This window comes from Rhizophagus irregularis, chromosome 27, assembly GCF_026210795.1.
Source record: "Rhizophagus irregularis chromosome 27, complete sequence".
NCBI lineage: Eukaryota > Fungi > Glomeromycota > Glomeromycetes > Glomerales > Glomeraceae > Rhizophagus > Rhizophagus irregularis.
In genome coordinates, this window is record NC_089455.1 from 3,387,678 (window position 1) to 3,402,107 (window position 14,430).

Here is a 14,430-nt window from a genome sequence, read left to right on the forward strand (position 1 = left end):
TAAAAGCAAAGATGAAGCAAAAGCAATCTCACTAATCGCGGATGAGTTCTTTGATATTAATGACATAAAAATTAATGAGGAAAAAATGGAAATCATTGTTGTAAACCCAGAAGAGAGAAACGAAGAGGAAAATTTCTTAGAGATAGGGAAAAACAACAATAAAGTGTTAGTTAACAAAGGATCAGTTCCAATTCGAATTTTGGGAGTTTGGTTTAAGGTAGATAAAGGTGATAAATACACAGAGGATATAGTTAAGAAGGAAATTTCAACAATAGTGGGAGCGATTAAACACAAACACATAACACATGCGCAAGCGATATACATTATCAATACCGTATTACTCCTACGCCTAGAATATAGACTTAAAACAACCGTTTGGGAAGACAAGAAATATGAGGAGTTTTTCAAGCCGGTAATGCAAATAATTAAACACAAAACACGACTCCCCAGAAACTGCCACGATAATATTCTTCTCCACTCAGCACAAGGCAAATTAAAGAACCTGTGGAGAAACCAAGTGGCAGCACAGATAACGGAATTTTTAGTTGCCATTAATTCCCGATCAAAACAGGCTGACATAATCAAGATGAGATTAAAAAAGGCACAGTTAATCTTGAACATATCGTCATGTGTTCTCTTGATGGAACCGGATGTCACAGTTCCCAACAAAATGCCGAATAATCACGCTTATAATGTAATGAGGAAAGCACATGATTACTTATTTAAATTTCACCCACTATCAGACAACAAAGAATGTGACATACCATTAATAGGTCCGAATGTAAGAAATTTTGTATACCAACAGGCACTGAAGATGCACACGAAAGATAAAGAACTTATTATAAGAAAAGCGGCATCTATGTCAATTTATGGTGCATTACAGCTGGTTAATCAAGATGCTTCAGATACAGTCACATGGCAACAGATTTGTGACGTCAATAAAAGACCAGCTAGGGGAAAAATTCCGAGATGGTTCACTTTACTAGCGGAACTCATACAGAAGGCATCTTATTTAAAGGATTTCTGTATGACAGAGAGGACGCCTTTTAATTCAGAAAATTCCTTAGAACATGAAGGAAGTGATTTAGAAAATGCACAGGCATTTAGAATGTTAAAGAAACCTCCATCCATAGATAACAGAAAGAAAGAATTCGTCCACATGCAGCAGGATCACACACTAACATTTGGACAAATTAATAAAAAACATCAAACTGGCAAACATACAATACAACACTGGGTTATAACAGACAGTGAGCAGAAAATGGATAATGAAAAGCCATACAAAATAATTAAGCGATGTGGAGGTTGTTCACTAAATGATAGAAGAGTCAATAAAGAAACTCATGGCTGCTATTTTAACAAAGACCGCCTGTTATTGACTTGTATAAATAGAGTACCCAAATACCGAAATGATCCAGATACTAGAATAGTAAAAGACATTATAGAAAATAGAAATTATTCACTTCCACAACAAACTGTAGAACATAGTCTTGTGGGTATACAGATTTCAGACTATGATATGGCCTTAATCCAAAACACATTGTTAAACAATGAAGCCATACAACAGCATACAACATTATTACAACAAATAAGACTGAATTTCGTCCCACATGATACGATTAACATATACACAGATGGCTCACTAACAAATCATTTTAACAACAGCTCTAACACATTTACAAAACTCATGGGCACAGGTTGGGTAATATTGAATAATAAAGATGAAGTAATATTAGAATGCAACAGTTCAATCACAGATTGGCCTTCATCCACACGTGCAGAACTAGGAGCCATTCTGTCAGCCATATTAGTTTTACAGACAGGACAGAAAGCAAATATTATTACAGACTCACAAGCTGCCATAGATAGTATTAATCACACAAGAACAAATCTAACAAATGGTAAAAACAAAACTCGAACATGGTGCAAATGTAACAACTATAGTATAGTAAGTAGTATAATTAACCTTATTGATAGTAAACAGTTAGAAATAAAGTTGGTAAAAGTTAAAGGTCACTCAGGAGTCAAGGGCAATGAAGAAGCAGATAGGGTGGAAAAAACAATACAAAGAAACAAACTTGCATCAATATTAAAGATTTACAACAAAAGGATTTAATATATGATATCTACTGGAATGGCAAAAGAGTTGACAGAAATATCAGAAAATTTATAGATAAATTGTGTGAAACTACATTAGATGCTGCATGGTCCCTCAACCGCACACATAGATCAGTCTTTTCAGATACAACTGACACAATAGAAGAAGAGGTTCTTGACACCGTTTAAAAAAAATACAGGGGGCACCAACTGTACAACATCACTAACAAATGACAGATTCATCAAACACTTGAAACTTTTAAATTGTTTGCTCCCAACTCTAGAAATCATGAAGGAAAGAAGATATGACTTATATGGAAATGTAAAATGTAGGTTTTGTCTTGAAGAAAATGAAGATGATGATCATATGATATATTGTCAACAGCTCAGTAATAAGTGGACAATTGTAGCTGACAACACTGTATGTAAATGTAATCAAATAATTAAAAATTTTTTATTACAAGAAAAACATATTCAATTAAGTCAAGAAGACACACAACAACTGCTCTCATGGAATAACAACTTCTTTGCTAACACAACTGCTGTTGATTTGAATATGCCTATTCCCTATGTTCACTTAATGATAAAAAGTTTTTTTCCAAAAGGAAAATACAAGGAACTCAAAACCATTGTTAAGTCAAAGAGAATAGCATTAACTATTGCAGCCCTTTTCTTGGAAGTATTTGTTAGTGAATTTTACAATATCATCTGGCAACCACGTTGTAAGAGCAGTAGCAGAATGAACATACTAAAGGCATAAAAAAACAAGATTTAAGGAAAAGGCCATTAGCATATCAACGCATTGCATACAATCGGATTCTAACTATACAAACAGAAGAGGTAAAAGACGTTTGATTTGGAAAAAAGAAAAATTTTGAAACATAATGAACAATGGTCAATAGCATTAGAAAAAACAAAACAATACATTAACTAATTTATTAGAGTAAAGGGAACAGGGTACTTTGGAAGGTATATAATAATACAAAAATATACAAATATAATATAACCTTTCTTTTTTTTTTTATCTAGAGGGTAGTGAAAGCATTTACTTAAGCTTTATGAAATAGTGATCCTATATAATTTAATAGCTACTATTGAAGGATATAGGTGAATTTCATAAGGTAATGGTAGGGCACAGAAGCAATCTTATGGATGGGGAACTGGTTTGGAATTTTAATAAATTAGTTATATAACATATGTTTTTGCATTCCTACATATAACTAATAAACTCACAAATTGCACTACCTTGGTTAAAAAAAAGGAAATCTATACTTAAAAATATAATTGTAGTATTTAAAAAAACTTTTAACACTTTAAAAAAATAAATATCTAAATAAAAAGTTATATATAAATTTATATATATTTTAGAATTATTTTTTTTTTCTGTAAATATTTTTTCATTTAGTTATTATTTCTTTTTTTTAAAAAATTCCTTTTTTTATAGCAATTATTTTTATATTTTCTTTTTATTTATTTTTAAAGTTTATAAATTATCAAATTTTCTTAATAAAAATCAATAATGGAATCAATAATATTATATTAATTATTTTAAAAGATTAAATTTTATATTTAAAATTAGTATAATTTTAAGTAAATAAAATTATCAGTCTATGGGTAACTAATATTTTTGCCTTTCTTTTATTTAATAATTATAATTTATTATTCTGCGAAAAAAATATTTGCTATTTTATATAAACTTAAGGAAAATTTTTTTGTTGAATTTAAAATATAGTTAAAACTAAATATTAAAGCAATGACACAAACTATTATAGTTTTAATGTTTCTTTTATAAAGTTATATGCTTACAATGATTACATTTAATTTATCAATATAAATTAATTTTTAATGGAACATGATATATTAATATCTATTATAAGAAAACTAAATATTAAAGAAATGACACAAACTATTATAGTTTTAATGTTTCTTTTATAAAGTTATATGCTTACAATGATTACATTTAATTTGTCAATATAAATTAATTTTTAATGGAACATGATATATTAATATCTATTATAAGTTGGATATAATTTGGAAAGGAATGGCATCAGTTCTTTTAAATGGTCTTCTCATAAAGTTTTCATGAATTTGATAGAAGCTGAAAAGCAAATCATTTCTTACGATGCAAGTTGTTTGAATATTGTTTTATCCTTCTATATCCAAGACATTTCATATATATTACCTTGACGAAGATCATTATTACCTAATCAAACGAACAATAATTTAAAGTTATATAATAAAGACATTTAAAAAGAAGTTAAAAGATCAATTATTGTAGAGAAAGTTTTTGTCTATTTCCGCTACTTGGTACCTATTCAGTAGATTTATCTTTTCGATACCTTTTACCTAATTTATTAACTTTTTCCACAAACATTGCTACACCAGGTATAACACCTTCTGAAAAGAAATTATTACTACCTCCTGGACTTTCATTTCCATACGATAAAGGTTTATCTCCAGTTTTTGTCATCGTATCCGTAATTTTGTCAATAGGTTCTTTCTTAAATTTTGAATACTTTTCAATCATCCTCAATTCTTCCGTTAAAGTATCATAACGGAATTTCATTCTGATCTCAGGAACGTTTGTTTTGTGAATATCTAATTATTTATAATAAAGCAAAAGGATGAGATTATTGGTTCAAACAAAATATGCATTTATCCACGATACTCACAATTTCCATCTGGCCCAGGTAAACGCCAATCTTTCCCTAACCAATGTTTCTTGACTGCCATTTCAAATCCACTTTGTATAACCGAATTACGTGCAAGTTCACACATATCTGACGCCGACAATTTCCAAATCTTTTAAATTTCGAATATGTGATTAGATTTCAATAAATAAAGATTGTGATATCTTAAATTTTAATGTACCTGAGCAGCAACACTATATTCTTCTATCAGTGGTTCCTTTGTGAAATGGAATTGTAGCGGGTCATCTGTACTCAAACTTATATTTAAGCCTTTTTGAAAGAAACTCAAGAATGGATTTCTCTCATAATTTAAAAATAATGCATTGTTTGATAAAGGCGACATAGCAATTCCAATCTGTTTAAGATAATAAAGATATTGCAATGCAGGAACTTTACGCAACAAAATACCGTGAGATATGGATTGTGACGTCAGGAAAGCAGAAGTTAAATGATCAGTATCACCAGCTTCACCAGCATGGGGTCGAAGAACGAATGTATCTAAATAAAAAGAACACTGTTAAATGATAAGTACAAATATTAAATAATTTAAATAATATATAAATAAATCTTACTAAAGCCTCTAGCCTTTCTCCATTGATTCAAACTGACCATATTTGCGAACATATAATATAAATAATAAGAATATGGCGGATTAAGGCCAGTATTCCACTCTTTCGGGCATGGATACTTCTTGTGTATGCGACGTTCTGCTTTAGATTCATCGTCCACACTATCGAATCCTACCACGCGTTGAAGGAAAACATGTAACTCGGGATGAGATCTAGGATTTTTAGTTACCTCGTACAAAGGTTCGAAGATATCTGCAGTAAAACAATGGAATTTACTATTTATGATTACAAAAATGATAATTACGTATAATTATAAATCCTTATAAATTACTTTTGATAACACATTCATAACATTCGTAAGTTCCGGTAGCTTTGTAAACATTATAAAGTCTTGGTATCTGAATTAACCAACGAACATTTGGCGAAATTAATTTATTATTTATGATCCATTTTGCAAGTTTATCCCATTCAGATGTTGAGCTAAATGAGTTTAAAAAAAAAAATCTAGTTAATATGAAAATATCGATAAATTATAAAATAAAATTATACTACCGTCCATAAATAGAAACGCGATATTCAGCCATCTGGTATTTGCTTGCTTCTAAATCTGAAATCACCTCTATATAAACAAAAACGTTAATATATAAAAGAAACAAATTGGTATACGATCACAGTTACCCATCAGTTATCATTCGGTCATATGCCTACTTTCAACTGTACAGTAGTATTATCTTTGCCAACTTTCTGTAAAACTCCCTTTCATAAAATATTACCTTTAGTAAGCTCAGCAAAATATCTTCCATCAATATAATTATCCGTTTTCAAAAATATTTCCCTTAAACGAGATTCTCCAACTGGATTATATTTCAAATTGAATTTGTCGAATCGGTGGAATGTGTCTTTATGGGCCTTTAAACAGGGAACGACGCAATTAATTAAAAATATATAAGAATTAATTTCAAATTAATAACAACTTACATGAGTATCTAAAGTATCAATACTAAGATCGTACGCAGATAAATTCAGACTTTTAAATACTTTAGCCAGCGTAAGTACTTTGCCATCTCTGAAAATAACTTCATCCTATAATTTATAAGAAATAAAACATTAGACAGTTTACGCATCAATTTAGGTAGGGCAGCACCAATAAAAGGTAAATTTAACAACATATGAATTATAAAGATGGGTAAAGGAGGCGAAGTTTCTTTGGTTAAATATTAAAAAAGTAACATAATGAACTAGAGAATCGAAAGGGAAAGAAAGGAGAAAAGGGATAGATACGTTAAACGAACCTTTTAGCTGGTACGATTTATATTACTTGTTTTATTTGTAAAAATAAAGAAATAACATACATTTGGAGATTTTTTCAATTTTGCTTTAATAAAGCGAAGCAAGTGCTTAGAATTCATACATGAAGATAAATGGACGTGTGTATCAACCTTCCTAACATTATAAAAATCTCTATGTGGAACTTTCTTAAAACGAAAGGGAGAAATTTTAATACGTGGAACTGTAATTTGTAGAAAAGCTATAAATATATTGATATTTCACCTTTGAATCAGCAATTTCCTGATATTCTGTTAAAAGTGAATACATGTTCCATTTACTTTCTAAATAACGAAGCCTTCTATATGCGTAACTTTTTGCTGGACCATCAGAAATTATATTTAAAATATCATCAAGGTCCATAAAATAATCTCTGACACTTGGAACTTCGTAAGCTGAACTATTATCTATTGTATATGTTGCATTAGTTATCGATGCCTTACGTATACTTATTATCAATTCAATATCACAATTTTTACCTTCTTGTGTTTTATAAACTTTATAAACGCCACCTTCATCTAATCTGAAGGTATACTAAAAAATCGATATAATTGTAATTCCGATGCAAAAAAATATGTGATTTTATAGATCAAACATACTTCATGTTCTGTGGGAATTTCGCACTTCTCGAACTCAAAACCACTACCAACTTCTTTCTTTTTATTTTCATATTGTGAAGGATAAATTTTCCATTCGTCACTATCTTTAGGATTGTCACTTGGTCCTTGCAATGATAATGCCATATATTTATCACGTAAATCAAGACATTTATGAAAACGAGTGTAAAGATCCTCCAATTCGCTTTTAACTTGTGGGTCTTCGAGTTCACTTTTAACTTGATCTGCAAATTTTAAATTTGCTTTTTTTTTAAAAAAAAAATTTTTTAAATTGAAATTAATATTTCATTAGCTAACTTGCCAGTTACTTCTTCTTCTGGTGTCATTGGAGAAGTGCCAGAGGATGGTTCGGCTTTATAAGAAGAACGTCTAGCCCAATAATGAGAATCACCCTTTTTTGTATCCATTAATGAGATAACGTAATAGTATTAGAATGACAAACAAATCAATATTTATTACGTTATTCTTTAATTGTCCATTTAATATATTTTACAGTAAACCAGCGTTGATATCGCGTTTTATGCATGAAATATTCTATCTATTGAACAAACAGCGCGCTACAAATTATGTATCTCATGGCACACTCATATCATTCTGTTCACAGGCACTAAAGCTGAAAACTCACATTTTTAATGGTCTTATCAACGTGATAAGAGTAGTATGGAGTTCTCAATTTATTCAAACCACCGGCTGAAGATGAACTCATAAAAGATTCCGGTTCCTCAGTAAGCTGTTCTGTTGGAAATGGGTATTCATTTCTAATATTGGTTGAACTGCTATCTGCCATAACTGAGGAAAAAAGTTTCTAATGCAAAAAAGTTTTAACATTCTCACGTTGAGAGATATCCATTGTTATTTTTATATTGTGCTATCACTGCATTAATTATCACATCTTAATGAAAACCGTTTTTTTATCGAGTTATCATTGAAATTCCTGTTATGGTGGACAATCGTAGGAGATTTAATATTCTGTAGTGTGGGTCGTGTAACATCTAATGATTAATATTACGCAACGAAAAACTTAACAGTTAATTCATGTCAATAATTTGTAATTAACATTTCTAAATACCAATTCAAAAGCTAAATAGTCAAAATTTAGTCAAATAAGATTAAAATATTCAAGATAGTTAATAAAAGAGGTTAAATGTAACTAAATAATTCACAATTAATAAACTACTAGTACCTGAAAATAAATTTATACATTTAACCTTTTTTATCATTATTCTCTGTATAATCACATTCATTTTCAAAATATTCTTACTATATTTGAACTTTTACATACATAATTTTTTTATTTATAATCATGTTCGTATCCACTATTGTAATTGAGTTTAGACTGATGGTAAAAAGTACATTTTTTTCACTCTTTGATCCACCAACTCAAGTCCGGAAGATTCATTTTTCAAACAAATGGCACAGTAAACTAGTAAACATGAAAATGAGGGTATGCCTTATATATTTGTTTTAATTTTCTATATTTGAAATTATTTTTTAGAATATAATTTAATTTTTTTAACTAATAAATTTTTGATCAAAAATTTTATTGCTCAAAAATTTAATGTTAGATTTTGATTTTTATTAGTTATTAATAAGAAAAAATAATTTTAATTGATTTCAATTTCAATTTTTTTTATTAATTAAAAATATGTGAAATAAAAGTTCTATAATCTTTGATATTAAGTTAATAATGATAACTCTTTTCCATACCATTCACATCCATTTTTCACATAAGAAATAAAATGCTTTTTTCTCATTATATTAATAAGAAAACAGCAGTTTAGTATTAAGACAAAAGTGTTCCTTGGTTAAAACAACACACTTTTTATTATTCCTCTTTTAAGTTATTAAGAGTTTACAAGAACTTATTATCCTTTACAGAAAAAATTTTTTGTTTTCTTGTGAAGTTTACTTCAAAAGAAGGCGTAAATACAGTGCACCAATCAGATTAATAATGCCAAATAAAGAAATTTCTATCAGCTATATGTTTTTCCAGTTGGTAAATATGAAATGGTACATGGGAACTGATAAGCTATATTCCATTTGAAAAGGAAATTCTTACATGTAGATTCACTTCAGAAAGAGAAAAATATATTGACAATTATAACCAACAATAGAAGCATTGTTAAGAAATATGATAAACCTTTTATGGTTAATTCAGATAGGACTATTATGAATACAAAATATAGGACCTCAAAATATCTTACTAGTATATTTTGTGGGTTACCTATCAATTTAAAAACTAGAAATAAATATTATTCAAAAATACATCAATTATTATTGGATAAACTTGTTGCGATAGAAAAAAGATTAAAGAAGCAGAATAAAAATAGACAAACTACAACATATATTAGGTTTAGTTGTAAGAAAAGGGTATGGTATTTGGAATTTTATATTCCATGCTTTTACTGTAGTAACATTTGCGCTTATATTATGTCATGTGATAGAAAAATATGTCAAAATTGTTATTTAAAGGTGATAAAAATATCTTCACCTTCACTGCAAAATGTTTTCAGAAATTATAGTTATGTAATAAGTAAAGCTCTGAACAGTTCAGTTCAGTTCCATTTTTCAGTTCTTTTCTGATTAATCAGAATTCGTTTTGCACAATAACTCACCATTGAGTGATCGTAGAAATCTGATCAATAGCTCGTTGGAATCGTCTTATCGAGACAGTTTGAATGGTACTAAAATCATCTTTCTAGTATTGATAGATGGAGAGTTAATTTTGCTAATTTTTCAAAAATAACTGCCATCTATCGATGCTAGAAGGATGATTTTAGTACCATTTGAACCATCTTGACAAGACGATTCCAATGAACTATTGATTGGGTTTCTACAATCACTGGATGGAGAGTTTAAGGTTGCTTGTCTAAACCTCTTCAAAATCCTACGATTAGTTTCATCAAAATTTTACTATAGATTTATTATAGTTTCGGCAGAGTTTCAGCAGTTTCAGCATTTATAATAAGTTTTGGTAGTTTTGCTTTTCTCTAAAGTTTTACCAGTTTTTTAATATAACTTTAATATAGTTTCAGCAGAATTTCGCTTTTCGGCGAAATGCCATCTTGCCTAAACTCCTAGGTTTCAGCAAGCAACCTTAGGCGAGTTATTGCGCAAAATGGATTCTGACTAATCAGAAAAGAACTAAAAAATGGAACCAAATTGAACCGTTCAGAGCTTTAGTAATAAGTAAACGTATAGGCGTTACTTATACAAAAAAAGTTTTAAGAAGTAATAGAACAGGTAATTATACAGTTATATATTCAAATTTGGGTTTTAATAAACAGTTTAAATCATAAAAGAAACAGGAAAAATATAAAAAAAGGGTTTTCCATAGCCTAAAAAGTAACAAGAATAAATGGCAAGATACAGGCAATGGTTTTGAATTAAAAACTTTTAATTCCAAACATCGGTTGAGATGTAGAAAAGATATCTTTAAGAAATAATACCGTATTTTTCCAAAATTAATTATCCCTTTTTTACAAGGATTTTGATTAAAAAACTTGGGAAGGTGCTTAATTTTAGAAGTTTTTTTACTAGTATTTTATATAAAAGTCTTTTTATCAAAGTACAAAAAGTTGGTAGGGGTGCTTAATTTTGGAAGGGATGACTAATTTTGAAAAAATACGGTATATATTAATAAAGGAAATGGAGTTTTTAATGAATCAAGTATCAAGTAAAATAGGAGATAATATGTTAATAGAAGATATTTTTATTAATCATTCTTTTAATAAAGAACATTTTTTCAAAATAAGGAAAAGAAAGGAAGCAATATTTGATTTAAAAGATAATGTTGTGACTGAACAGTCAATTAGTACCAGTGAGGGTGCTATAATTAACAAAGTAATAGAGAATTTAAAAGTTCTGGAAATTAGTGAACAAGTAAATCTCACTCTCTGATAAGAAATATTAAAAAAAAAGGTACCTATAACAAAATCAGAATTTCATAGAGTGTTGAATAGTGTCAGAGATTGAGACATATTAATAATTTATCGTAATGGAGTAAAAAGGAAGAATAGAGCAATTGGCCTCATTCATGATTATGTAATCACTCAGTATTCAATTAGAGGTCGTAAAATTAAAAGAGAGGTATGAAATTGAGAAAGGTTATGTATACAATTAGTTATTTTTGTTTTGTTTTTTTATTTTCTTTTATGAGATAACTAATTGTTGAGAAACAAATTATCAAAATGGAAAAAATGAATAATTATTTGTTAGTTTTACAATATTCTCTATTTGATAATATTTATATAAGGCTATTTAGTTAGAAAGAAAAATATATAGATAGATAATCTATTGAATTTTTAACCTTTTTCACATCATTCCATATTTAATTATATTTACATATAGCAAATTTTATTTGAAAGAAAAATATATAGACTTTTTTTAAGTAGTTTTAATGAATTATTTTTAGTACCTTTATCATTTTGTATTAGATAGTATATACATACAGCTTTTATTAATAAAGAAAGAATTATATATGTACGCTATTTATAACGTGTAGGTATTAAAATTAATAATTAGTAAAATAATTTTAGATTTTAAAATATTAATTTAGAAATATAGGAATAAGTTACAAGTAGAAAAAAAAAATGTAATATTAGTAGTAAAATGAAAAAAATGAAGTCGAATAGTAAGAAACGTGAGGATAATAATATTTATGTAGTAAACTTTAACAATAAGACTAATTGGAACAAATGGAATGATTTAATATTCCATTGGAGTGGTTATTGGATAAATTTTTAGGCAGATTTTGACAGTCACCTGAAAATTTGGGTTGTATCATCATTTTTAATGGTGATATGATCATTTAGATGACAGGTTGACTTTTTCTTCAGAGAAGTAGTCTTATTTCATAATGCTTAGTCTTTATATATATTTGTTATCTTATTTTAAGTTTTATATATATAAGTAAGCAAGACAAGATCACATCTATAATAAATTAATAAAACAAAAAAAAAAATCTTTGATATTAATATACTAAAATTGTAAAACTTATTTCAATTATATAACTAAAATTTTTTTTATACTGTTTATATTTATTTTTTATAAAATAAAAAGTAATAAAATTAAATGGTAGTTATTGTAAATAATAGTTTTAAAGTACTTTTAATTCCATATTTCTTTTAGAAATTATTTTATATAACTTATTTTGAATCTTTACTAAGCTTACTATTAGCTTACTATATTCATCACTTATTAATAGTTATTTTACTTTTACTAATCTCTTAAAAATTATAAATTTATTAAAAAACAGCTTTATAATTTTTAATTTTTTTTTACTAACAATTTACTAAAACAATTTAAAAATAAGATATCCAAAAAAAAATATGATAAAAAATAAGGCAATTTCTATTCATACATAAGTGTCTCAAATACGGCATAATATGATTAATAAAAAAATTTTTTGGCTAATTTTTTTGGGCGTTTGAATATGTATCACATAATAGTTAATTTTATATATACAAAATTTTTTTTTATTATTTTTATTATAAAATTTAACTCAGTGTGTACATATACTGTACATATTACTAAAAGTGCATATACATGCTATAATCTAACACTAATAATTACTTTGATATATTTTTACATAATATTCAATTGCTTGCACTTTTTACATTTTCAATCTTTTGTATTATTTGTTTTCTTTTCTACTATAATATTGTTTGTTATCATATTAATCTTTGTACTATTTTTCAAAACCTGTTTTTCCAAAGTTTCTACACTAGATTTAACCTTTTTTGGAGGTCATCCTTTATGTTTAGTAATAGTAGAATTAATAATATCTGTAAAGTTTCTTGAATTTTAACATTCTTATTATATATATTATATATAAAAGACTTGAGTAAATTTACTAACTCATGCTATATATTAACCTTAAATATTTCTTTGATAATCCAAATAATTCTGCATAAATAGCTTTAATTGATTTTATAGTTAAATTGGAAATATGTGAATCAATTTGAAATAAAAAAAGTATTAAAAGGTAATATTTTTTTCCATTTCTATTCTATCTTTTGTTTGTGTATCACATACTGAAATAGGAGAAAAATTATCTAATAATTAAATATTATTATCTAAATACTATCAGTTTGAAATAATATTTATGTAAAATATCACATATTGAGAATAAGTACCAATTTGAAAAAAATGTTTGCATATTAATTCTTTATTGAATAAGAAAATGCAAGTGTATAAATGTATTTTTTTATCAAGTAGAATCATATAATAACCAATAATTCCTTGAGTTCTAATTGCTCAGAAAAATAATACTTTTAGAATTGCTTCTGGTAATATATTCTTGATCAAGGCTTTGAAAAGAATTTGCTAAACATCTTATTTTTGTTTTTTGATTCCATTGCTTATTTCTTTATTATCAATTTCCATCTATAAGGTAATAAGATTATTATAATTTAACACTAATAAACCAAAACTTTAATACTTATATTTATTATTTTGCTATTCTGTAATTCAATTAATATCATAATATACAAAGTGATTTATTTGTGATTTTTATTTTTCAAGCATTACAGATATTAAAAGGACCTTTATAATATTATCTATAGAACTAAAAAATCTTGTATCAGCATTGCTATACTAATTATAAATATGACATTTCATTTAAGTTTAAAATATTTAAGATAGTATTATTAATTAGTTTAACTTTATCAAATTTAATTATTTATTAAATACTTAATTTTTTGATACATTTTGGCTGGACCAAATAGTAATTGTCTGGAGTGAAGCGAAGGACTATATATGTTTATGAACCTTAACGATATATTGGATTACATGGCAAAGTCCGTTTATTCACACGCATCATTTTTAATTGGTCTGCACAGAACATGTCATTGAAATTTTGTGCTACATCAAAAATAAACAATCTTTTTTTTTTATTCTTTTTTTAGGTTTTGCGGACTGGAATAGTAAGTATTTTTTTTTATTTGATTTTAAAGAAATATTTCTGACGGTTTATTTTTATTTTTTTTCTAAGGTTTCTGGATTTCTTGTATATACCAGACTTTAAAGGTAAATTAGAAAGAGGTGGATTTTTTTTATTTGTTTGACTTTAAAGAAACGTTTCTAACATTTCATTTTTTATTTTTTTTTTTTTAGAGTTTTCAGATTTCT

General features: G+C 27.1%; 2 protein-coding genes across 4 annotated transcripts; one reads left to right on the top strand and one right to left on the bottom strand.

Moving 5' to 3' along the window:
* Positions 1–2,386: 2,386 nt before the first annotated feature.
* On the top strand, positions 2,387–2,857 carry OCT59_018628 (uncharacterized protein; the record flags this gene model as incomplete). The annotated part of the gene is made up of 1 exon (XM_066148901.1): positions 2,387–2,857. One exon carries the CDS (start codon positions 2,387–2,389, stop codon positions 2,855–2,857), a length of 471 nt encoding a protein of 156 aa, XP_066004787.1.
* Positions 2,858–4,011: 1,154 nt separating this feature from the next.
* On the bottom strand, positions 4,012–8,111 carry OCT59_018629. 3 transcript variants are annotated; one of them, XM_066148902.1, is made up of 14 exons: positions 7,925–8,111; positions 7,601–7,691; positions 7,282–7,523; positions 7,162–7,216; positions 6,908–7,089; positions 6,709–6,831; positions 6,335–6,439; positions 6,130–6,265; positions 5,909–5,975; positions 5,688–5,836; positions 5,360–5,608; positions 4,969–5,285; positions 4,770–4,899; positions 4,012–4,695 (listed from the first exon to the last, which is right to left on the bottom strand). In XM_066148902.1, exons 1-14 carry the CDS (start codon positions 8,084–8,086, stop codon positions 4,409–4,411), a joined length of 2,295 nt encoding a protein of 764 aa, XP_066004788.1. In that variant the 5' UTR covers positions 8,087–8,111; the 3' UTR covers positions 4,012–4,408. The 3 variants fall into 3 exon arrangements, with proteins under 3 accessions (XP_066004788.1, XP_066004789.1, XP_066004790.1); XM_066148903.1 differs by having other exon boundaries at positions 4,969–5,301; XM_066148904.1 differs by having other exon boundaries at positions 7,601–7,668; positions 7,759–8,111.
* Between the last annotated feature and the right edge of the window lie 6,319 nt (positions 8,112–14,430).